Source organism: Corythoichthys intestinalis, chromosome 1, assembly GCF_030265065.1.
Source record: "Corythoichthys intestinalis isolate RoL2023-P3 chromosome 1, ASM3026506v1, whole genome shotgun sequence".
NCBI classification, from domain to species: Eukaryota; Metazoa; Chordata; class Actinopteri; order Syngnathiformes; family Syngnathidae; genus Corythoichthys; species Corythoichthys intestinalis.
In genome coordinates, this window is record NC_080395.1 from 19,314,192 (window position 1) to 19,338,276 (window position 24,085).

Here is a 24,085-nt window from a genome sequence, read left to right on the forward strand (position 1 = left end):
ATGTTTTTTTGTTTTTTTTTTCTCAAAAAAAAAAAGGTCACACAATGTCATTTAAAGTTGTGAATCAACCGTTAAATTTGTTAAAATTGCTCCCGCTATTGCATTAGTTCCCTTCTGTCTACTTTCAACATGTTTAAGTTTTAAAACTGTTTCATCATTTAAAGATAGATTTAAGTCAAGATTTTGCCGATTTAGGAGCATTTTAGATTTAAAAAAAAAAAAAAGTAGGTTCGCTAGGAAGGATCTGTACAACAGAGCCTTCCTGAGAGGTCTACTGCTTTAAGATGGCGGATGTTTACTAACGCATGTACTCCTTAAAACATGTTGCCAATGCAGCCTTGTCTATCATTTGCATCTAGTTCTATAATATGTGATATCTACCGTATCATGTGGGCGTAGTTTGTAGGCTACAGTCAGGTATTATTGGAGCCACGCAGCGTCGCGTTTGCAACGGCGTCTTCCCCACTCTTGCTCTGCTCTCTCGTCTCCGTGAGTCCGTCTCTCTGACTTTTTTTATTCAACCAACTTAGTAACGCATAGTAACGCACGCCTTTCCCGCCTCAGTAACGGTAACGGCGTTGCCAAGATGAGAAAAGTAATTAATTAGATTACTCACTACTGAAAAAAATAACACCGTTAGTAACGCCGTTATATTGTAACGCCGTTATTAACAACACTGAACATGACATACATTTTACTCTTACCTTGGTAAATTAATAAAGTAGAACCCTACCTCACTGACAGACAACAATTCATTAGCATCAAAAACTGCACATCCCCTGCTGTTCCCATACAACAAGGTGTCCCCCAAGGATCAGTACTTGGCCCCCTGCTCTTCATCCTTTACATCCTCCGCCTTGTCAGATCATCCGTAAACATGAACAACAATTTGATTACTATGCAAACGACATCCATACATCTCCACAAAAACCATCTCGGACACCACCCAATATACATTTTACAAATGTCTCAGTGAAACTAAATCCTGGATGCAAGAAAACTATTTTCAATTTAACAGTGACAAATCGGACACAACTATCAAAACATCCAAGAGTCATTTTTTCCCTCACGTTCAACAGCTGCACTTCATCACCTCTAGACTTGACTATTGTTGACTCTACGGTTGTCAATTCACTTCTCTATAAACTACAATATATCCAAAATTCTGCTGCACGCCTTCCTACCAGAACCTGCTATAGAGTGAAGGAGAGGGAGGAGTACCTATTCTCGCAGGCACAGTCTAACGGTTTGCATTATTCTACCACACTCAATATAATCAATCAGGGAATAGTATCGTTTCTCGTATTTGCTGTTTGATTGTTTGTATCACTCTAACACACCCAATATAAAATAAATATCACTTATACCATAGTTTAAGGAAAACAAACTGAATATGGAGCATAAAAGATACACAACGCCTTTTTATCACCGAAGCCCAAAGTATGTGTCGTGAGCAAGATAGACGCACCAACTCCAGCAATCAATTCTCCCGAACAGTCCAGAACAAATGGCGGGACGCTCTGTACCAACACAAGGAACACTGGAGAACGCCCGATATCCAACTAATAACACGACTGACGACTCCAAGAGCCCCTTTGACACTGAGGTGGCAAAATCCACAACCCTCGCTGCTCGGACAACAGTAACTCCCGAATCCTCCTGTCCAATCCACAAACAGACAATAATCCCAAACACACCCTTCTTCCTGCCCACCCCGCCTCGCGAGAGCCTTCATAAGACTGGACGTTTAACTAAGAGTTGTCATTTTCTCGGGAGCCTTCTGTTGACGTGTGATATGGTGACCTTGGAACAAGTTTGCCTCCTCGCCCGACTCTATCGCAGTTGACCCAAATAAATTGTCAACTTGTTCTCGGTGGGCCTTCTTTAAATCTTTCAAAATGGAGTCAGTTCAAAAGGTTAAGACTAAGGTGAACGCGCCGAGTTTGCCGTTTTGGCCGGATTGCCGGTGTCCTGCCGGCCCAGGTCGTTAGAGCTTCGCCAGCGCGGGTCCGGCGGTTCAACTGGCGCGATTCCGGCGGTCTGGCTAGAAGGTCAGATTCCCTTAAGAGATTACATAAACCCTGCTGTTCACAACCTGCACTGGCACTACACATCACCCACACGATGAGTAATTCATCCACTATTTATTTACTGGTTTCTTTGTGTTAACTGTGTTAACTTTGACAATGTGCACTCGACAAGTGAATGTCATTATTGTTATTATTTTTATTAGTAGAATTCTTAGAGCTAGAACGATTTATCGGCCGGATGATATATGGGGCCGATATTTGTAAATTTGAAGTATATCGGTATCAGCCTTTTTTTATTTAACTCAGACTGTCTGATATGAAAAAGTCCATTTAAAACTAGGGATAGGGGATTAGGGATTGCGCCATTTTTCTACATTATCTGTAAAAGCGCTCGACAAGTGAAATTCATTGTTATTATTTTTATTAGTTGTAGAATTATTATAAAAAGAGACGGACCGATACATCGGCCGGATGATATATGGGGCCGATATTTGGAAATTTGAAGTATATCGGTATCAGCCTTTTTTTTTTTTAATCCGACTTTCCGATATGCTGGGGATAAGGACTAGGGATTGCGCTATTTTTCAGAGGATCGGAATCAGTAGGCTGTATTGGCTGAGCGAAAATGTGTTGGTTCGTTCCACTCAAATTGATCTACATAAACTCTGCTTTACAATATATATATGTTGCTAATTAATACCCCCCAAAAAATTCTACTCACGGTTTCCAGTCATTTTTTTAGTAATTAGCGTTTTTGTATAGATCTTTTTTTTGACTGTGGCGCAGTGATATTGATACGGCGGAGTAGCATAGTCCGTGTGTGAAGCTGTTTTAGGTCACGTGCACCAATAGGAGACGAGGATTGTTGCCATGGTTTCGATAACACACAACATGGCGTCCACCGTGTCCAGCTCCGACATGAGCGAATATGAAAAAATAAGGAAGCAACATTCCAAATTTAGCCAAAAGGCATCGAAACGATGCTATATGCGTCTCTCATCTGTCCAAGGGCGAAAAAGTCCATGAATTTAGATGACAACGGTGAGGCGTTTATTGAGACTGTGTCAGACAATGGCTTTCTCTCCAGGCTCCGTCGACGGATCTTGCTGAAAATGATAAAAAATTGCTTCGACGTGGATTTTTAATCACATTGACATTGACTACAGGTAAGCCACACATACGCCTTTTGTTGAGAATAATATTGGGGGTTAGGGGGCTTATGGTCAGATCACATATGAAATTAAGACTCACAATGTGAATTCTAGGCCGTAACTGTGATGTTATTTTAAGAAGTCACCATTATTATGTTTGATTATTTTACATTGAGCAAAAACTTTAAATTGAGACTTGTATAGCGTTGCCATTAAATAAATGGGAGGGGGTCTTTCGTAAGCATCAAGACCCTCTTGAGTCTTCATTATGTCCACGAATGTCTTTTGTAGCTTGTCCATTCGCAGCACTTCCTGGTCAACTATAATCTTTTGAAGGACGAAATTGCAGCTGTCAGTGAAGGGTGTTTAAGTTCTGATAAACAAGCACACACACATAAACCATGTGGGAATGGTTTTATCCATGTAATATTAATCGTCCAATCAAAATGATCTAAGCTTGTCTATTTCGGCCATTTTTCCTGAATAAAATTATGAAATAGGTTTTTGGAACTATAGTTAGTCAATCTAAAGATTGTTTTTTGTCAATGCGGCTTTTTTTATGTGCTGTACCATCTCAAAACACAAAAGACCCTCTCCCAGTTATTTTATGGCAATACAAGTCTCAAACTAAACTTTTTGCTCGATGTAAAACAATCTAACTTAATAATTCTGTCTTAAAATGACCATCAGAGTTACAAATGACCCCCTCAGAGTTATATAATGGCAATACTATACAAGTCTCAAACTAAACTTTTTGCTAAAGTAAAACAATCAAGCATAATAATGGTGATTTCTTGAAATGACGTCACAGTTACAGCCCTGAATTAACATTGTAAGTTAATATGTGACCTGACCAGAAGACCCCCAACCCACATTATTATTCACAACAAAAGGCGTGTGTGTGGCTTACCTGTAGTCAATGTCAATGTGGTTAAAAATCCAAGTTGATGCAATGCATATTCAGCAAGATCCTTCAACGGAGCCTGGGTAGAAAGCCATTGTCTGATGCAGGCTCTGTAAGCGTCCCAATGTTGTCGCTTAAATTCCTGCACTTTTTCTCGGACAGATGAGAGATGCATATAAGCATCGTTTCGATGCCTTTTGGCCAAATTTCGGAAAAAACCCAACTTACTGAAAAAAATGACTGGAAAACGTATGTAGAACTTTTTTTAGGGTACTATCGTATTGGCCCAAATATAAGACGTTGCTTTTTGCATTTAACACCATTGAAATAAGACTGAAAAAGTGGGGGTCGTCTTATATTCACGGTCTAGACGTTATACCCATTCAACCACGCTAGATGGCGCCAGATATCATAGAAGCGATATTCTGTCAAAACAGATCTCAGCTACTCTCAAGTTTAACCAGTTTGCATTATTTTATTGCAATGTTTTTCCTTATTCAGATTTGTTTCAAAACTACAGTTACAGTTAGACTTCACTTTGACGGTTAATGCAGTTATTGCAATTTTGTTGTTTTATCACAATAGATTGGTTTATTTACATTTCAAAAACCAGAAGCCATTCATTTACGAATGTGATTGCACTTTAGTTAACATATTTAAATATTCAGATATTAAGATTTGAATGAGGCAAAATAACATGCTTTTTCTCTCAAATATATTGTTATAATCATTTGTTTCGGATGTACTGTAATTATTTTCTGTATAAAAATTAATTTGGTGTTCAAAAAGTCTTTTTTCAAACTTGAGTTTTGAAAAAGAGTCTTATAATCAGGGCCATCTTATATACGGGCCAACACAGGAATTAGCAACGTATATATATTATAAATATAAAGCAGAGTTCATGTAGATCCATTTGAGTGGAATGAAATCCATTTTCTAAGCACTTTTTCCATGGTCCCAATACAGCCTACAGGTGAAAACGATCAGGTTTTTAATTAAAAAAAATATATTCATATTTTTCTGCTTCATATTCGTACAGCCTCACTCTCCCTCCTGCTGCTTTTCTTGGTCAGTAGTGCACTGCAAGTTGAGCTTGTTAAAGGTAACGATGATTAACAGGCGTTGAAGGTTTGATCTTGCCAGAGAAGCTTGGCAGCGCTACCTTCGACGACGCCAAATGTGTCAATTATTGTTTAGCTTGTTAAACCCTAGCATGCTGTGGCATCTCATTGTGTGTGTGCGCAGATTTGACTAGACTCACTCGAGAAAGCATTTAATAAAGACAAGCATTTTTCTATATTATTCTTGTTTAAAAATAATTCGCACTTTGAAGGCGGCACGATGGGGCAGTAACATGTTTAAAACTTTTTTCGGGGGGGGGGGGATGGGGGGGGGGGGGGGGGGGGGAGACACAACACTTTTTTTCCGGAGAGCTATTTTTTAAAAACCTTTTGTTCAACTTTATGACAGATGATAACGAGCTATTATTTTTTAGTTCTGTGATATCAATAAACATGCTTTAGGCATTTCAATGAAGTTCAGTATTTGCATTATTCAATTTTTTTTCGGCAATTTTTACACTCTTACACGGTTATTGGGCCCTCTAACTACTAATAGTTGGTATCGGTCCTGAAAAACTCATATCGGTCGATCTCTAATTATAAACCCGACTAATTCCACTACTTTAGGCTACACTGGAGTTTCTGTATTCTACATATTAGGTTTGACTAATTTGCCAGCACTGTGGTTCAACCAGTTTCACCAACGAGACCTTGCAACAATAATCACATGTCCTAATTATACCAAACAGACGTAACAGTACAGTCACTAACCACACACATGCTTGCCGTCGGAGTCCAATTATAACGCCGGACTGTTCAATCAAGTGCCGTCTTTAGGCGCTGCAAAAAACTTCACAAAAAGCGCTGTCGTCACTATTACCTGATTTCAACCTCTCTTTCAGTTTTTATTTGGCACTGATAGACCAGAGAAAAAAAAAAACTTCTTTCTATTTCATGGTAGGAAATATGTTTTCTCCACTAGCGGGAACTCATGCTCTTTGGACGGGTGATGTTTCATTTCTGTAGATTTTTCTTGTCCGAATTCAATGATTTTTGGTTGTACTTTTCTTTTACCTAATATGGTGATGTACTAAATTACCATAATGTTCGGACTAAAAGGTGAAAAAACTTTTTCCCTCATCCTGCGGCTTATAGTCCAGTGCGACTTATCTGTTGATTTATTTGGGTTAATAGGTAACACTTTATTTGACAGTGGCGTCAAAAGACTGCATAAGACTGCCATGATAATTATGAAGTGACATTATCATGGACATTAATGAATGCTTATGACAGATGTCATTAAGTTTAATCCGGCAAATTATGTCGCTAACTCCATTTATGTCCAGCTCGGATCTTTTACATCTGTTCAAAAGGGATATAATTTGCCGGATGACACAAAATGGCATCTGTCATAAGCATTCATTCATGCTCATGGTAGTGTCATGTACTAATTACGATGACCTTATAACAGTCTTATGGCGCCACTGTGAAATAAAATGTAACAAAATTCAATAACCAGCTATGAATGAAACAACTAGAACAGTAACTGAAGAAATAACTAGCACAGAACATGAATTTTGAGTTGTTATTTACATTTGCAGCGCTGCAATACATGCTAGGAGGCCATGTTGGACGACAACAGTGTTGATGCCAGGTGGCAGCAGAGGTTGGCTGTCTCCCACAAGCGAACAGTGATGGCCAAATTCAAGCTTCTTGAAGCAATGACACTTTGCAGCCAATTGGTTCAAACCTTCACGGTGGTTCATTTGGTCTTATGACAGTCTTATAAAGTCAAATAAAGTGTTACCGGATGATATCTTTTGGTGTAAATATCTCATAATACGGTGAGGACAGCTGCGGCTTATTGTCCAGTACGGCTTATCTATGAACAAATGGTGTTTTTGTGTCAAATTTGGTGTGGCGGCTTATAGTCAGGTGCGCTTTATAGCGCAAAAATTACGGTATAGTACAGAATAATAATAACAGTTCATATAAATGATGTGCTGAGAAAAAAAGCATTGTTTTAAATAAATATATCACTATGTAAACCATTACTCACGATATTACTCATTACTTGAGTATTCTTTTCACTGTATACTTCACTCGTAGGTAAGTAAATTGTTTGTATGACTACATTTACTTGAGTAATATTATTTTGAAGTAATGCTACTCTTACTTGAGTAAAATCTGGCTACTCTACCTACGTCAGGCTACCACTGCCGGCGATACACGTCCAATCCATTTGAATTGGACTGGACGTCCTTCATCATCAATGTTGTGTCGACGCTGGGCTTACGTTGAAGATGAGAGCCGGTATTGGCGTGAATCTCTCGGTGTGGATCATGGACAACGCGTCAGGGAGGTGACCTTCACGGGAACCCACGAAGAACAACCTGTGCACATACACAGACTGTAAACACACCAGAACACAGAAAATGGCTGGATGTATTGTTCTTGAAGCAACCTGGATGCGGCGATGATGGAAGCGTTAAGGCCACCGTAGCAGGACAAGGCCACGGCGACGGGGATGATCCAACTCATCACGCCTAACGTCTGATCTGCAAATGTCTCCAGGCACAAGAGAATACTGTACTTTACTCCATTTGTCTTCGGCTTGCTCGTAAGGGTCAACATTGTTCACATCCTTAAGTTTGATCACATATCTGTTCTTGGCCGTAGTAACGAGTTTTTCCTCTTTTGAGCCAGACCTGCTTCCCATATGGCTGCGTTGTTGTCAAATCTCCCGTGATCCCCCATTCTGTGACGTAAACGCTCGAGCCTAATAGCGCACGTACTTCGGAGCCGGTGTTTTCACACACAAACCGGAACAGTGCGTGCAGCAAACACACGCAAAACAGATGCAGAGGGATATGATGGCAGAGCATTCAGAGGAAAATTTGTCCTTTATGAGGTGGAGATATAAACACAATTTCAAGTTGGTCGAAATTAAAGGAAAGAACGTGCATGTAAAGTGTAATTTATGTCCCGGGGCAAAGCTTTTGTCGACATCTGTGGGAAGCAATTCAAATCTGTTTATTTTTGTTGCACTTCAAGTGTAGGAGAAATCTGTTGCTGGTGAGGTGCAATAAATATTACAAGGTTCTATAACACAACTACCTGTCCGTTCTTCTGCATTCAACTGACTCGAATACGGCTCAGAAAATTTCAAATTCTTTGACATACAACAACTTCTTTTTAAAGTAACGGAAATAGTTACTTTCCCTGGTAACTAGTTACTTTTACAATAGAGTAATTAAGTAACTAACTCAGTTACTTTTTGGAAGAAGTAGTGAGTAACTATAACTAATTACTTTTTTTAAGTAATATGCCCAACACTGTCTATAAGGTACTCTAATGACTATAAATAGATTTAAATAATGCACTTAAAAGTATGTGAAGTATACCGTATTGGAAAGAATATAAGACAGCCCTGATTATAAGACGACCCCCTCTTTTTCAAGACTCAAGTTTGAAAAAAAAGACTTTTTGAACACCAAATTAATTCTTATACAGAAAATAATTACAGTACATCCGAGACAAATGATTATAACAATATATTTGAGAGAAAAAGCATGTTATTTTGCCTCATTCAAATCTTCATATCTGAACATTTAAATATGTAAACTAAAGTGCAATCACATTCGTAAATGAATGGCTTCTGGTTTTTGAAATGTAAATAAACCAATCTATTGTGATAAAACAACAAAATTGCAAAAACTGCATTAACCATCAAAGTGAAGTCTAACTGTAACTGTAGTCTTGAAACAAATCGGAATAAGGAAAAACATTCCAATAAAGTAATGCAAACTGGTTAAACTTTAGAGTAGCTGAGATCTGTCATGACAGAACATCGCTTCAAGGATATCTGGCGCCATCTAGTGTCGTGAATGGGTATAATGTCTAGACCGCGAACATAAGACGACCCCCTCTTTTTCAGTCTTATTTTAAAGCAAAAAACACCGCCTTATATTCGGGCCAATACGGTAAATACATAAAAGAAGTTTACGTTGATCTTTAACATTTTTTGTTTGTTGAGAGGGTGGTGGGAAAATCCTATTCCGCGGTTTTTCACATTTCGTTGGGGGTTCTGGTCCCTATTAACTGTGAAAAAAAAGGACTTACTGTTGCGTTTTTGAGAAAATCGACATGTCTTTTTTTAAAAAGAATTTTGAGGTCTTCGAATGCTGGAAGACCCCATTACGGTCTGAATCATGATTGGTCAGTTCTTTGGGCACCACTAGTATAGTGGTACCTCAAGATGCGAAATTAATCCGTTCCAGAGTGGCTTTCGTACATGATTTTTTTCGTATAACGAATCGCGTTTTACATGTAAATTGCCTAATGCAGGCATGTCATAAAATCAATAACATCTGGCCCACACACAGACTTAATAAACTAGTCAGCAGTACTGCCACCAGCATATGAACAATCATACAATCTCATCTACGTCGTGCAGAATCAATTTTTGGAGATTCCGTGGGTTCCTCAGGCTTGATTTTGCAGTTTTAACACACTGCTTATTTCAACCGCGACTATCGTCGAACATAGTCACAATATTGCACTGCTGCGAACGGTAATGATCTGTTACAGTAGGTATTATCTTTCGTATCATTACTAATTTTTCATAATAAATCTGAAAAAACACTTTTTCTAAAATGAATTGTTCGTGTACTGAAGCTTTCGTACCTTGAGGTACCAACGTAATGATGAAGTTCCCTTACCACGGCCACGGCGTCACTGGCTAAAATGGCGCTCATGTCCAGCACTGCGTAGTAAGCCACGTTGGTGAGGATGTAGATGATGGTGACAACAGGCATGGAGATGGCGATGGCCAGAGGGAGGTTTCTGGAAGACGGCGTCCCGTTAATTCCGGTTTTCGACCTGGAGGATGAACAAAGGCAAACCTTTCGGGGTTTTTGATCTCCTCGGTGACAAAGTTGAGCGTGTCCCAGCCAGAGTAGGAGAACAGCGCTGAGTAGAGCGCCAGAGCGATGTCGCCGGGGTTTGTGGAGGAGCCAGAGAAGGACGACTCGAAGTTGCTAGTGTAACCTGACCGAGAGATGCTGTTAACGTTGGCTGCCATCCAATTTTTTGAGGGTCTTTTTACAGTTTTGTGGATGATATTTATTCATTCCAGTGGGTTGTTAGGTAAAAATGTGATATCGATGTGTATTAGTAAGAGGATTTTTTTTAAATTTACCATGTATTTTAAAATTTCACACATTTTATATTTTCTGATACTTCAGTAATTTAATACTGTTCTATTTTCCCAAATATAGAGGAAATTTTGCACATTTTTAAAATGTGTTTATGAAAATATAATTAGTTGGATCGTATTTATTTTTGGTATACGGTTTTTGTACTTTTGCAAATTAGTTTTTTAATGTACACTGCTGGCCAAAAGTATTGGCACCCCTGCAATTCTGTCAGATAATGCTCTATTTCTCCCAGAAAATGATTGCAATTACAAATGTTTTGGTAATATTATTCATTTATTTTGTATTTATTTTGAAAAAACACAAAAGAGAATGGGGAAAAAAATTAAATAATAATCATTTTACACAACTGTCCAAAAATGCGCCGGAAAAAAGTATTCGCACCCTTTGAAAAATCATGTGATTCATTCTCTAATATGTGTAATTAACAGCACCTGTGGCATATAACAGGTGGTGGCAATAATTAAATCACGCTTGCAGCCAGTTAAAATGGATTAAAGTTGACTCAACCTCTGTCCTGTGTCCTTGTGAGTACCACATTGAACATGGAGGAAAGAATGAAGACCATAGTACTGTCTGAGGAACAAAATTGTGAGGAAGCATGGGCAATCTCAAGGCTACAAGGCCATCTCCAAAGACCTACCATGCGCAGTGTCATCCGTAAGTGTAAAGCCCATGGCACTGTGGCTAGCTTCCCTACATGTGGATGGAAAAGAAAAATTGACGAGACATTTCAACGAAAGATTGTGCGGCTTGTGGATAAACAACCTCGACTAACATCCAGAGAAGTTCAAGCCGCCCTGCAGTCTGAGGGTACAACAGTGTCAAACCGTACTATTCGTCGGCGTCTAAATGAAAAGGGCCTCTATGGTAGGATATCCAGGAAGACCCCACTTCTGACCCAGAGACATAAAAAAGCCAGGCTGGAGTTTGCCAAAACTTAACTGAGAAAGCCAAAAACGTTTTTGATGTTTTCTGGTCAGATGAGACTAAAGTACAGCTTGATGGGAAAAGGCATTAACATAAGAGTTTAGAGAAAAAAAACGAGGCCTTCAAAGAAAAGAATACAGTCCACACAGTCCAACATGGCGGCGGTTCCCTGATGTTTTGGGGTTGCTTTGCTGCCTCTGGCACTGGAGTGCTGGACCGTGTGCATGGCATTATGAAATGTGAAGACTACCAACAAATTTTGCAGCATAATGTAGGTGTGAGAAAAGCTGGGTCTCGCTCAGAAGCCAGCAGGACAATGACAATGATTTTTTTTTTTTTTTTTCTCTTTTGTGTTTTTTCATTGCAAGCAAAATAAATGATGATATTACTACCAAATATAATTTATAATTGCAATCATTTTCTAGGAGAAATTGAGCATTATCTGACAGAATTGCAGGGGTACCAATACTTTTGGCCAGCAGTGGAGTTATATTGTCTGTCAATGTAGTATTTCTTCCAATAGTTGCGCAGTTTTCATGTAATGTTTTTGTTTCTTTGATGCAAATTATTAACTATTATTTTTCTTAATATTTGAATCACAAACATATTTGTTGGCCCCCTTTTATTGCTGCCTATTTCTAATTGTATTTTTTTTCTAGCATTACTTGATACTTTGGTTGCGTTTTCCCATTACCTGTGTATTTTTTAAAAGATATTTTTCATACTGTTTTTTGCATATTTCCCAGCAAAAAGTTATGTTTTTCATGTTGTATTTTAACATCAGGTGTGTGTTTTTTTTTTTTTTTGTACAATATGTGGTATTCTTTTGACATTTGTGTAATTTTCTGTTTTTTGTCGCATTTTCCCCACTTACTTTTGTCCTCAAAACAGTTCGATTCCTGTTATTTATTTGACTAACATTTGTGCATTTTGGCATTGTCCCTAATATTTTGTATATTTTTTTCTTTCAAATTCAGTTTTTCACCAAGATTTGTGTATATTTGCTCTTTTTCTGGTGTTTGATCTAGGGCTGTCAAAATTATCGCGTTAACTGGTGTAATGAATTTTTTAAATTAATCATGTTAAAATATTTGACGCATTTAACGCACACGCCTCCCTCAAACAGATTAAAATGACCGCACAGTGTAATGTCCACTTGTTACTTGTGTTTTGTCGCCCTCTGCTGGCGCTTGGGTCAGACTGATTTTATGGGTTTCAGCATCATGAGTGAGCATTGGGTAATTATTGACATCAACAATGGCGAGCTACTAGTTTATATTTTGATTGAAAATTTTACAAATTTTATCAAAACGAAAAAATTAAGAGGGGTTTTAATATAAAATTTCTATAACTTGTACTAACATTTATCTTTTAAGAACTACAAGTCTTTCTATCCATGGATCGCTTTAACAGAATGTTAATGTTAATGCCATCTTGTTGATTTATTGTTATAACAAACAAATACAGTACTTATGTACAGTATGTTGAATGTATATATCAGTCTTGTGTCTTATCTTTCCATTCCAGCAATAATTTACAGAAAAATATAGCATATTTTATAGATGATTTGAATTGCGATTAATTACGATGAATTTTTAAGCTGTAATTAACCCGATTAAATATTTTAATCGTTTGAAAGCCCTATATTTTTTCTTTTGAATTCAGTTTTTCACCAAGATTTGTGTTTATTTGCTCTTTTTCTGGAGTTTGCTCGTCTCACCCTGGCACAGCTTGACGATGCCTGTGATGATGATGACAATCAGGGCGGCCACCTTGGCGTAGGTGAACATATCCTGCACTTGGGTGCCCCATTTCACATAGGCCGAATTGATGAAGGTGAGGAGGCCTGAGAAGATGTTTGAGCAGATGATGCGAATGGTAGGCGGTCAGGGAGCGAAAGCATACTCACATACGCAAGCGGCGGCGATGAGGCGCGATGCGGCGTAAGACGGCTCGCAGGTGGGGAAGATCGGCTGCACCAGGTAGTTGGCGAAGGTGATGGCGATGACGGCCTGGCTCGTGGGCTCGATGATCAGCAGGCTGGTCCACAGGCGCACGAAAGCCAGGAAACCGCCAAAAGACTCCAGGATATATGCGTAGGACGCCCCTGACTTGGTGATGGTGGTGCCCAGTTCGGCATAGCACAAGGCGCCCACCACTGAGAAGAGCCCGCCCGCTGCCCAGATGACCAGCGACAGCCCGTAGGAGGCGCTGTGGAAGAGCACGCCTTTGGGAGAAACGAAGATACCGGAGCCGATCATGTTGCCCACGATGAGGCTGACGCCGTTTAGTAGGGAGATTTCCTTCTTTAGCTGCATGCTCTGCTTGCCGGGCTGCACAATCTCGCAAATTTCTTGGTCCGACATGTCGACACCGGCCGGGTGTATTTCTGATGTGATGAAGACGGCAACAGTGACTCTTTGTTATTTTAACTCATTGGCTGCTCACTGGGTGACTAGGTACCGTATTGGCCCGAATATAAGATGGTGTTTTTTGCATTGAAATAAGATTGAAAAAGAGGGGGTCGTTTTATATTCGCGGTCTAGACATTATAACCATCCAAGACGCTAGATGACGCAAGATATCATTGAAGCGATGTTCTGTTATGACAGATCTCAGCTACTTTCCCTATTCACGATGCTTGATGGCGCCAGATATCATTGAAGCTATGTTCTGTCCTGACAGATCTCGGCTACTAGTTTAACCAGTTTGCATTATTTTATTGCAATGTTTTTCCTTATTCAGATTCAGATTTCAAATAGGAAGGGTAGAACCGACGACATGTTGGGAAAGCTAACGAGTGACACGCTGGAATTTCGGCAATGGGCCCGGTGACGTCACGCACTGCGACGTAACAAGAATGGCGACCTATCACTTAAAATAATTGTACAAACTTTCTTAAAACAAAACATTAAGAGGGGTTTTAATATCAAATTATTATAGCTCATACTAACATTTATCTATTAGGAATTACTTGTCTTAAAAATAGAGGATCCATTTAAGTCAGTGTGTGGGCCAGATGTTATTGATTTTATGACATGCCTGCATTAGGCGATTTACATGTAAAACACGATTCGTTGTACGAAAAAATCATGTACGAAAGCCACTCTAGAACGGATTAATTTCGCATCTTGAGGTACCACTGTACTAGTGGTGCCCAAAGAACTGACCAATCATGATTATGACCGTAATGGGGTCTTCCAGAATGCGGGGACCTCAAAATTCTTTAAAAAGTTTAGTTTTAGTTAATAGAGACCAGAAACTCTAACGAAATGTGAAAAACCGCAGAATAGGATTTTCCCACCACCCTCTCAACAAACAAACAAAAACAAGGGGGTCGTCTTATATTCGCGGTCTAGACATTATACCCATTCACGACGCTAGATGGCGCCAGACATCCTTGAAGCGATGTCCTGTCATGAAAATCTCAGCTACTTTCAAGTTTAAGCAGTTTGCATTATTTTATTGCAATGTTTTTCCTTATTCAGATTTGTTTCAAGACTACAGTTAAAGTTAGACTTCACTTGGATGGTTAATGCAGTTTTTACAATTTTGTCGTTTTATCACAATAGATTGGTTTATTTACATTTCAAAAACCAGAAGGCATTCATTTACGAATGATATTGCACTTTAGTTTACAAATTTAAATGTTCAGATATTAAGATTTGAATGAGGCAAAATAACATGCTTTTTCTCTCGAGTATATTGTTATAATCATTTGTTTCAGATGTACTGTAATTTTTTCTGTATAAAAATTAATTTGGTGTTCAAAAAGTCTTTTTCAAACTTGAGTCTTGAAAATGAGAGGGTCGTCTTATAATCAGGGCCGTCTTATATTCGGGCCAATACGGTAAATTGCGTGATTGGGTGTGTGCACGACTGTACTCAGCTAAGTCTCGTGTCCGCAGTCACATTCGTTCATTCGCCTTCTCCCAGTCAAAATAGAGCCGTCAATGGCAGCCAATGAGTTAACAAGGGCGTGACCCAAAAATACCCCAAAACCATTGTTGTTTTTGTCAAGGATGACAATAACGAAAATATTTCATCGGCGAACAATTTTTTTTCATGATGATGACATGTTAAAAATGTATCTTGGGAGACTAAAACATGACGGGACGAATGCCAGTGTGACATCGTTTCTGTCCTCTGTTCACAAAACGTGACCTTTTTGTTATTGTATGTGTAGTACGTCAGCCTGTATCGTAGCTGTGTGACTCTTCCTCACTCCCCTCAATGCTTTTCAAGCTAGGCTGTGGTCCAGGCTTGCTTGTTTTGAAACACATAATTGTATGATTTGTTTTCCTATCTTAGCAAGAGAAACTATTTAATGTTGCTTTTACCTTTAAAGGTCTGTGCTGAGTGATCATCACACTTTAAATGTAACTTGTAGCGTTAGCATAGTGTTCGCATTAGCATTTAACGTGGTGACGGTGAGCATCCTCTAAAACTATTGGACAACTTTATTTACACATAGTTCATGGCGTCCAGGTGGGTACAATTCATTGAAAATGATGCAGTGTTTGTTGTTGTTATCATTGTAGACGCTACAATATGTGCTAGTCTGGAAACCTTTATTTATTTTTGGACTACAACATTTAAATTTTACAGACGAAAACATTTTGAGTATTCGTCAGCTAAAACTAGATGAAATTTTGATATTTTTGAAAGACATTTTGAAATGACTAAAATATACAGTGGGACAAATTTAGTCAACCACCAATTGTGCAAGTTCTCCTACTTGAAAAGATTTGAGAGGCCTGCAATTGTCAACATGGGTAAACCTCAACCATGAGAGAAAAAATGTGGAAAAAAAACAGAAAATCACATTGTTTGATTTTATTTTTTTTAAAGAATTTATATCCAAATTAGAGTGAAAAATAAGTATTTGGTCACCTACAAACAAGCAAGATTTCTGACTGTCAAAGAGGTCTAACCTCTTCTAACGAGGCCTAACGAGGCTCCACTCGTTACTTGTATTAATGACACCTGTTTTAACTCATTATCGGTATAAAAGACACCTGTCCACAACCTCAGTCAGTCACATTCCAAACTCCACTATGGCCAAGACCAAAGAGCTGTCTAAGCACACCAGAGACAAAATTTTAGACCTGTACTCGGCTGGGAAGGCTGAATCTGCAATAGATAAAACGCTTGGTGTAAAGAAATCAACTGTGGGAGCAATTATTAGAAAATGAAAGACATACAAGAGCACTGATAAGCTCCCTCAATCTGGGGCTCCATGCAAGATCTCCCTCGTGGCGTCAAAATGATAAAAAGAATGGTGAGCAAAAATCCCACAACCACACCTAGTGAATGACCTACAGAGAGCTGGGACCGCAGTAACAAAGGCTACTATCAGTAACACAATGCGCCACCAGGGACTCAAATCCGCTGAAAAAAGTACACGTCCTGGCCCGTCTGCTCGGTTCGCTAGAGAGCATTTGGATGATCCAGAAGAGGACAGGGAGCATGTGTTATGGTCAGATAAAACCAAAATAGAACTTTTTGGTAGAAACACAGGTTCTAGTGCTTGGAGGAGAAAGAATACTGAATTGCATCCAAAGAACACCATACCCACTGTGAAGCATGGGGGTGGAAACATCATGCTTTGGGGCTGTGTTACTGCAAAGGGACCAGGACGACTGATCTGTGTAAAGGAAAGAATGAACGGGGCCATGTATCGAGAGATTTTGAAAGAAAATCTCCTTCCATCAGCAAGGGCATTGAAGATGAGACGTGGCTGGGTCTTTCAGCATGACAATGATCCCAAACACACAGCCAGGGCAACAAAGGAGTGGCTTCGTAAGAAGCATTTAAAGGTCCTGGAGTGGCCTAGCCAGTCTCCAGATCTCAACCCCATAGAAAATCTGTGGAGGGAGTTGAAAGTCCGTGTTGCCCAACGCCAGCCCCAAAACATCACTGCTCTAGAGGAGATCTGCATGGAGGAATGGGCCAAAATACCAGCAACCAGCAACAGTGTGTGAAAAGCTTGTGAAGAGTTACAGAAAATGTTTGGCCTCCGTTATTGCCAACAAAGGGTACATAACAAAGTATTGAGATGAACTTTTGGTATTGACCAAATACTTATTTTCCACCATGATTTGCAAATAAATTCTTTAAAAATCAAACAATATGATTTTCTGTTTTTTTTCCACATTCTGTCTCTCATGGTTGAGGTTTACCCATGTTGACAATTACAGGCCTCTCTAATATTTTCAAGTGGGAGGATTTGCACAATTAGTGGTTGACTAAATACGTATTTGCCCCACTGTATATATATGTACAATATTCTCATTTGACATTTTTGGTTTGGGAAAAAACCCTAATTTTTACATGTAAATTTTAAAGGAAGTACTTTTGTACTTGAGTAATGTTTTTTTTTTTTGTTTTTTTTGTAGATACTAGTACTTTTACTTAAGTAATTTTGTTGCACCGGTATCTGTACTTTTACTTAACTAAAAAAAAAAAAAAGTGAGTACTTCATCCACCACCAACTTAAGGATCCGAGTTTGCGGGATAGTTTAGATAAAAGTATGAATATAAGCAATTATGAACATATCTGGGATGCATCAATACAAAATAAAGAGTAAAAAAAAAAAAAAAGCGCAACTGCACCATTAGTATGATGGTTCCTTTAAAATTGTAAAAATTTTGTGAAAATGTAAAATACAAAAATATATATATATTTCTATACATGTGTCTGTTCCAGTATGTCATGTAAATGTTAGAAATGTGCAGTCAGCACTCAAATAGCACGTAGCCAAGCAATAATCCAGTTTTGCAAGTATGTCTCCTTGCCGTTTTATTTCCTCTTTGGCTGCATTCAGTCGACTGACTTGAGGCGAATTACTTTCTTCCTTCATTCATTCATTCGGAGACAAGATTTTACAAATGTGTTGATTTTGAGCAGAACGACTGTAAACAGGAAGTATACAACTTTTATATCTAAAATTCATTTTCTTTAGATTTTTCTTTGGATTTTTTTGAGACGGTACATTTCACGTCTATATTACACAATCTATAAATAAGACAGACCTCCACAGACGAGGTCATCTCAGTTTGCGCCATAAAAGGCGCATGCCATTGTTAAGTGGAATCTCATTACTCTACACGCTTTAGTTGTCACACAAGAGTGTAACTAGTTGGGATCTAATGTGGTTGTCTAACGCTCTCTCTTTCCCCCTAAAAAAAATACACATACATGACAAAAAGAATTGGTGTCAGAGACAAAGTTTGTTAACCCTTTCATGCAAGAATTAAGATTTTTTTTTTTTTTACACTTACAGAGCACTCATTTAACTCATTGGCTGCTCTTCTCAGTGCTAGATGATGAGCATTCACACCAATCTTCGTATGCAACGAGTTAGATTTTTTTCCCCCCTAAAGTGTTTATTTTAGAGTGTTACTTGCTGCCATAACCTGAGTGTATTCATCTTATTATTTATTTACATTTTGTTAATTTAGCTTTTATCAAAATTGTATTAATTCATAAATTGATTTATAATTAGTACCGTATTTTTCGGACTCTTAAGTCGCAGTTTTTTTTTTTTTTTTCATAGTTTGGCTGAGGGTGCGACTTATACTCTGGAGCGACTTATTTGTGAAATTATTGACAAATTATTATATCATTTCACATGTTATTTTGGTGTTTTGGAGTGACACTGATGGTTTGGTAAACTTGTTAGCATGTTCGTCATGCTATAGTGATCTGGATAACTCTTAATAGCTATGTTACGTTAACATTCTGGCCACGTTCGCATTTCGTTGTTCATGCATCATGCAACATTGTCATACTGTACACTTATTCATTCAGCATGGTGTTCTCTATTGTATTTTCATTTTAATTGCCTTTAAAGATGACATATCTATTCTATGTGTTTGATTTGATCGAGTAAATTTCCCCCCAAAATGCGACAAACTACGGCGCGACTTGTGTTTTTTTTTTTTCTCTTCATAGCGCATTTTTGGGCTAGTGCGATTTATACTCAGGTGCGACTTATAGTCCGAAAAATACGGTAAATGTTATTTCTGGAGAAATTGGGATGGATTTTGATGTATTTCAGGGTCACTTCCTGTTGATTTTGGACATTTTTTAGGTCACTTCCTGTTGATCTTGGAACCTTTCAGGTGAACTTCTTAGATATGAGGTCACTTTGTGTTTATTTGGGAACATTTCAGGGTCACTTACTGTTGATATGGGGTCATTCCATTTATTTGGGGACATTTTCAAGGTCATTTCCTGTTGATATCAGGTTCCTTCCTATCAGTGGAATTAAGTTTATAATTAAGTTATATGGCCGTCATTGGCATTGACGTATACAGGGGTTAATGGTATTGATTAGAGGTTGCGCTAGACATTTTTGTTGTCTGTCATTTTGACTGACAGGGTCATAAAAATCCGGTCATAATCTTTTTTTACCCGTCACTTAAATTTTTAAAATGATAATGATGACATATTCAATAGTATTTAGTTTTCATTCATTTTTAATTAATATTGTAACGCTTGCTTGGCGGCGAAAAATTAAGACACGGAAGTCGTGGTATATTTCTCCCTCTTTTTACTCTGCTTACCGCCAGCAACACCAACAAAACAACAACTCCGCCCCCAAAGAAAAAGAGGCAACTATATAGACCCCAATCACCAACGTCACACAATGATCTTAATTGTGGTTGTCAGCCCAAAATCTTCTAAATATATATTAAATGCATCTTACCAGATATAAAATGACTACTACATAGTCTGTGGTGATCGTTTGGTGCCCAGATTTCTTGTAGAATTACAGCAGTCCATCTCGCTCTCCTCTTCGGGTCTCTCAGAATACGGTAGAACTTCAAGTCTCTCCGTCTATCTTCTCTGTTACTGCAACCAACCGCCACACACGCCTTCACCATTTTGATTATTAATGTTAACGAGCAGAAAAACACGCCGTAATAGGAGGCATGTACGTAGTGGTAATGTGCAAACACGACGAGCTGACACACAATATGGCGGCTCCAGTCAGGGGGGCGGAGTTGTGACGTCATGTGATTGGGGTCTATACACAGGCGGCAATCTAGTCCACCAATTGGATGACGCGCCTTCACACCGGGTGCACAAATAAGAACCTCGCGTTGATGTGTCAATCACGGTGCCGCCGCCAGACCCCGGTGACGCTACAATATTCTGACAGAATAGCCAACGACGTCATGCATTAAGAGAGACAATAGCTAATTAATATGCTCACTCGCCACCCTGTGGTCTGGGGAGTGAATTGCAACCTGTCAAAATGACCGACGGACTTCAGTTTTTTCCGTCACCGTTTTAAAAAAACGGTCAACGACGGAAAATATTCTGTTAACGCGACCCCTGGTATTGATGCACATGAGCGTCATTGGCATTTTTATGGCCGTCATGGGAATGGTTAAACATGGGTGTCAGTGGCATGACCAGTTGAAAGTCAATGGGCTTTAATGTGAAAGTTTTTGGTCAAAAACCACAACCACCTATAGACGTTTTGGGGTGTGCCAATGCAGATTTTTGCAGGTCTGTGGCGGAAAGCAATAGGAGTGCATACAAAAAATAATATAAAAATACAATAATGATGAACATTATTGTACATGATTGACATTTGGGTAAGACAGGTCAGAACAGATTAATCATCTTTGAGAACAACAAAAATTTTTTTTTAATCAAATTATAATCTAGTTCCACAAATGACTCATTATTTTTAAAGCACATTTGCCGCCACAGCTTTCAGAGTCCCTTATTTTAAGTCCAACAGGACAAAGAACTCCTTCTTACCAAGTGCGATTAGGTTGCCAAATTTTCACAATTCTTGCACTTAGATGTGAAGCTGTCTATACCATTTTTAAATTGTAGTCTGTGTTATTTATTGTATGTGTATGAGTTATTGTTGTGTTATCTATATGCTTACCTGCTGTAAGAAAAGTTTCATCTTCTTAGGGGACAATAAACGTAGTGCGTATGACACCAAAAAGCATGTTTATTTCACGCCGTGTTTTATGCTCCTGAATGAAATGGACCGCTTAATTTGGTTAATTTTATTTTTTGCATCACGCCAGCCAAACAGCTGCAGGCTTTACTAGCTGAACCAGAGAGAGGCCTGTGAGCCTTTTTGGGTTTAAAAAAATTCCCGTTCACACAGAGACCGGCCAAAACAAGTGTGCTACAACTGTGAGACCATTGGACTTAGGAGGAAGTGGGTAAACATCGTGCTTTGAATTATGTCAAATACTGGGATCTTGGCCCACGTTTTAATACGGAGGTTGGCTTGCATTTTGTGGATGACAATGTTCCTTGTCCACCGAGAATGGCACTCGGCCGACGACCGAAAATAAACCTTTGAGACGTCACTCGGTTCGGGTTAGCATATCGGCTAGCTGTCACGCCTCTTGGTTTGTTTACATTCTCCGAAGCCGGGACAGGGAAATGACAAAAGCCGAACTAAGTACGGTGCCATAAAATATAGTTTGGGAGGTGCAAGAAGTGGACAGTTTTGACCATTTTATAGTAATTTTGACATGTCATAATGAATAAATGCATTTCTAATATTTCATATTCCATTTAGCACAAGACTGTTATTTGTCATGACCATACCATTTATTTAGCAATTGGGGAAAATACTTGCATAAAAATAATATGTAGAAATATTGGAGTAGAGAGATTGAAACAATGACATTTTGCTGCTCTCTTCGTCACATTTTCCTTGTTCTGAACATAAGCGGATTTTCGGGGGGGGGGGGGGGGGGGGCAGGCCCTCCCTGGTGGCCTAAAAGTGTCATTGCATGTAATTTACTTTACTATATAGTATATGATTTTAAAATTAAGAATTTTCCAGTAAAATATTGTCTATAAAAGTTGTAAAACAATAAAACAAACACCAAAAATGAATGAATGAAATGAACAAAAAAAAAAAAGATATTTTTATAATGGCCCAAAATATTTCAATATAACAGATCATGTGACTGCACCTTAGATGGTCATTTGCTTTGCTTGGCCAAAACCACCCAAGGACCGAAGAGGCAAGATGGATACACATATTTTTTTTCAAACCTAAGGGACAACAACTACTGAGCAAGAACCAAAGATTGAAAATGTGGACCATGAAACGCTAGAGACCACCGTCAAATGGTGAGCGGAGTTTCAATTTGCCCCACTAAAGACGCTAATTGTATAACATAGCCACCACCGGTGTCTTGCCAATGTAGTTACCCCTGTCAAAAATTGTGTGCCCTGGTCACGGGAGCGCACACACACACATTAGTTATGAGTTACGTCGACTTAAACAATTAATTGAGGCCAGAAAAAAACACAGTTATATATTTTGGACATCGACGCTTATTAAACTGGAGAAACTCCATACAGGACTTGAATTACAGTAATAACAGTTAGGTCATCCTACGAGTAAAGCAGTGAAACATTGCCTTTTTCACATGCTGTACGTATGTTACGAAATACGACAGAATTTTTTATTTTTTTTTAATGGATGTGCCATGTTTTAAAGCCTCGTAGATAACTACATCACCAAAACACGCAAATCAAGCAAATCAGTGCAGCGCAGTGGCTCCGCCCAGGGGATACAATTTTTGACTGGGGTAACTACATTGGCACGGCATCGGTGGGGGCAACATATTGAATATTCAATGGTTGACAATCTTGGCGAAAAGTATAGCCTAAACAGCCTAATTTGGAATTCCTCTCAAGAATGATGGCAAACAAAACAAAAGAAAAACGCTCATTTTCAACTTCTTATTATAAATATTCTTTTAAGTTAATTTTATTGCTGACACTGCATTTCGGGGTCATCAACATGTTGTGTCCCCCTGCCCCAAAAGTCAAACTCCGCCTATGGTTCTGAATAATTCCCCCTCAATCGGCTGAATTCTAAATCAGATGAAACCATGACCCTGCCGATGTCATCCTCCAGTTGGGGACGCAAGAGCCCTCTAATGGTAGGCGTGGCTAAACGGCAGATTAAAAGACTACTTTCTCGTCATCTGCGCTTTGCCAAATTGTTGTATATAGTCGAATCATCTCAAAATATAATTCTAATTCGCATAATAATGCTATTTAAGACATTTTTTTAATCCTGTCATACGCACTTTAAACTGAATTGATACTTTTACCGTGCATGTGCTCCCCCTCATAAACGGTTTTAAAGTATTTTTTCCTGAATATGTATTATCAAATATTTACTCTTATGGGGGGGGCTAGCGCCTTTGTAGGAGGAGACACAGCCGCATCTTTAACAAAGACATGATTAAACAGCACAGAATAGGCGTTTCAAAGCGTTTATCATCCATTTTTTCTTTGCATAAATATTTAGGAAGGTAACATGAAAAGAGGATTCGGGTTTTTTTTCCCGAGATACTGCCTGTTTTGCCGTGAATTGTCGACTCTACAACATCTGTTCACAAGTTGTTGTTTTTTTATAATCAAACAAACACTTTATTCTTACGTTATCATAAGAATACCCGCAACGACAGGACATCTTTACCCAAGCCGGCGTCTGTCTTTTAAAAACCAGGAAAAGTAAAACGAACGATAAACCAAACTTCACTTCCGTAAAAGACTTTCAAAATAGATCCAACACTGCTGATGCCACTTTAAAAAAACTAATGATAAAATGTTTTATTTTGTAATCATCTCTTCTCGGTGTGTCACAACTGCTAACTTGACGCAACAACTATCGCAACTGACTTCCTGCTTTTGTCCCCTATTAAAGTAGCTCTTGATCCCTGAAATTACCCCAAAATGTACACATTGTGAGTGTTTGTGTAAAAATTGCCCCCT

The 24,085-nt window shown here is 38.7% G+C and overlaps 1 protein-coding gene across 5 annotated transcripts in view; it reads right to left on the reverse strand.

Moving 5' to 3' along the window:
* The window catches only part of slc7a6 (solute carrier family 7 member 6), a 36,568-nt gene that overhangs the window by 9,407 nt on the left and 3,076 nt on the right, over positions 1-24,085 (reverse strand). The window contains exons 2-8 of one of the 5 annotated variants that reach the window (XM_057832744.1): positions 20,007-20,152; positions 13,202-13,681; positions 13,013-13,138; positions 10,051-10,195; positions 9,868-9,991; positions 7,611-7,714; positions 7,443-7,539 (exon numbers count right to left, since the gene is read on the reverse strand). In XM_057832744.1, the coding sequence (XP_057688727.1) occupies positions 7,443-7,539; positions 7,611-7,714; positions 9,868-9,991; positions 10,051-10,195; positions 13,013-13,138; positions 13,202-13,658 (1,053 nt within the window). In that variant the 5' untranslated portion in view covers positions 13,659-13,681; positions 20,007-20,152. Of the gene's footprint in view, positions 1-7,442; positions 7,540-7,610; positions 7,715-9,867; positions 9,992-10,050; positions 10,196-13,012; positions 13,139-13,201; positions 13,682-20,006; positions 21,942-23,750; positions 24,050-24,085 lie in introns of those variants that run through there. The other 4 variants (XM_057832737.1, XM_057832752.1, XM_057832720.1 and 1 more) reach the window with 4 other exon arrangements.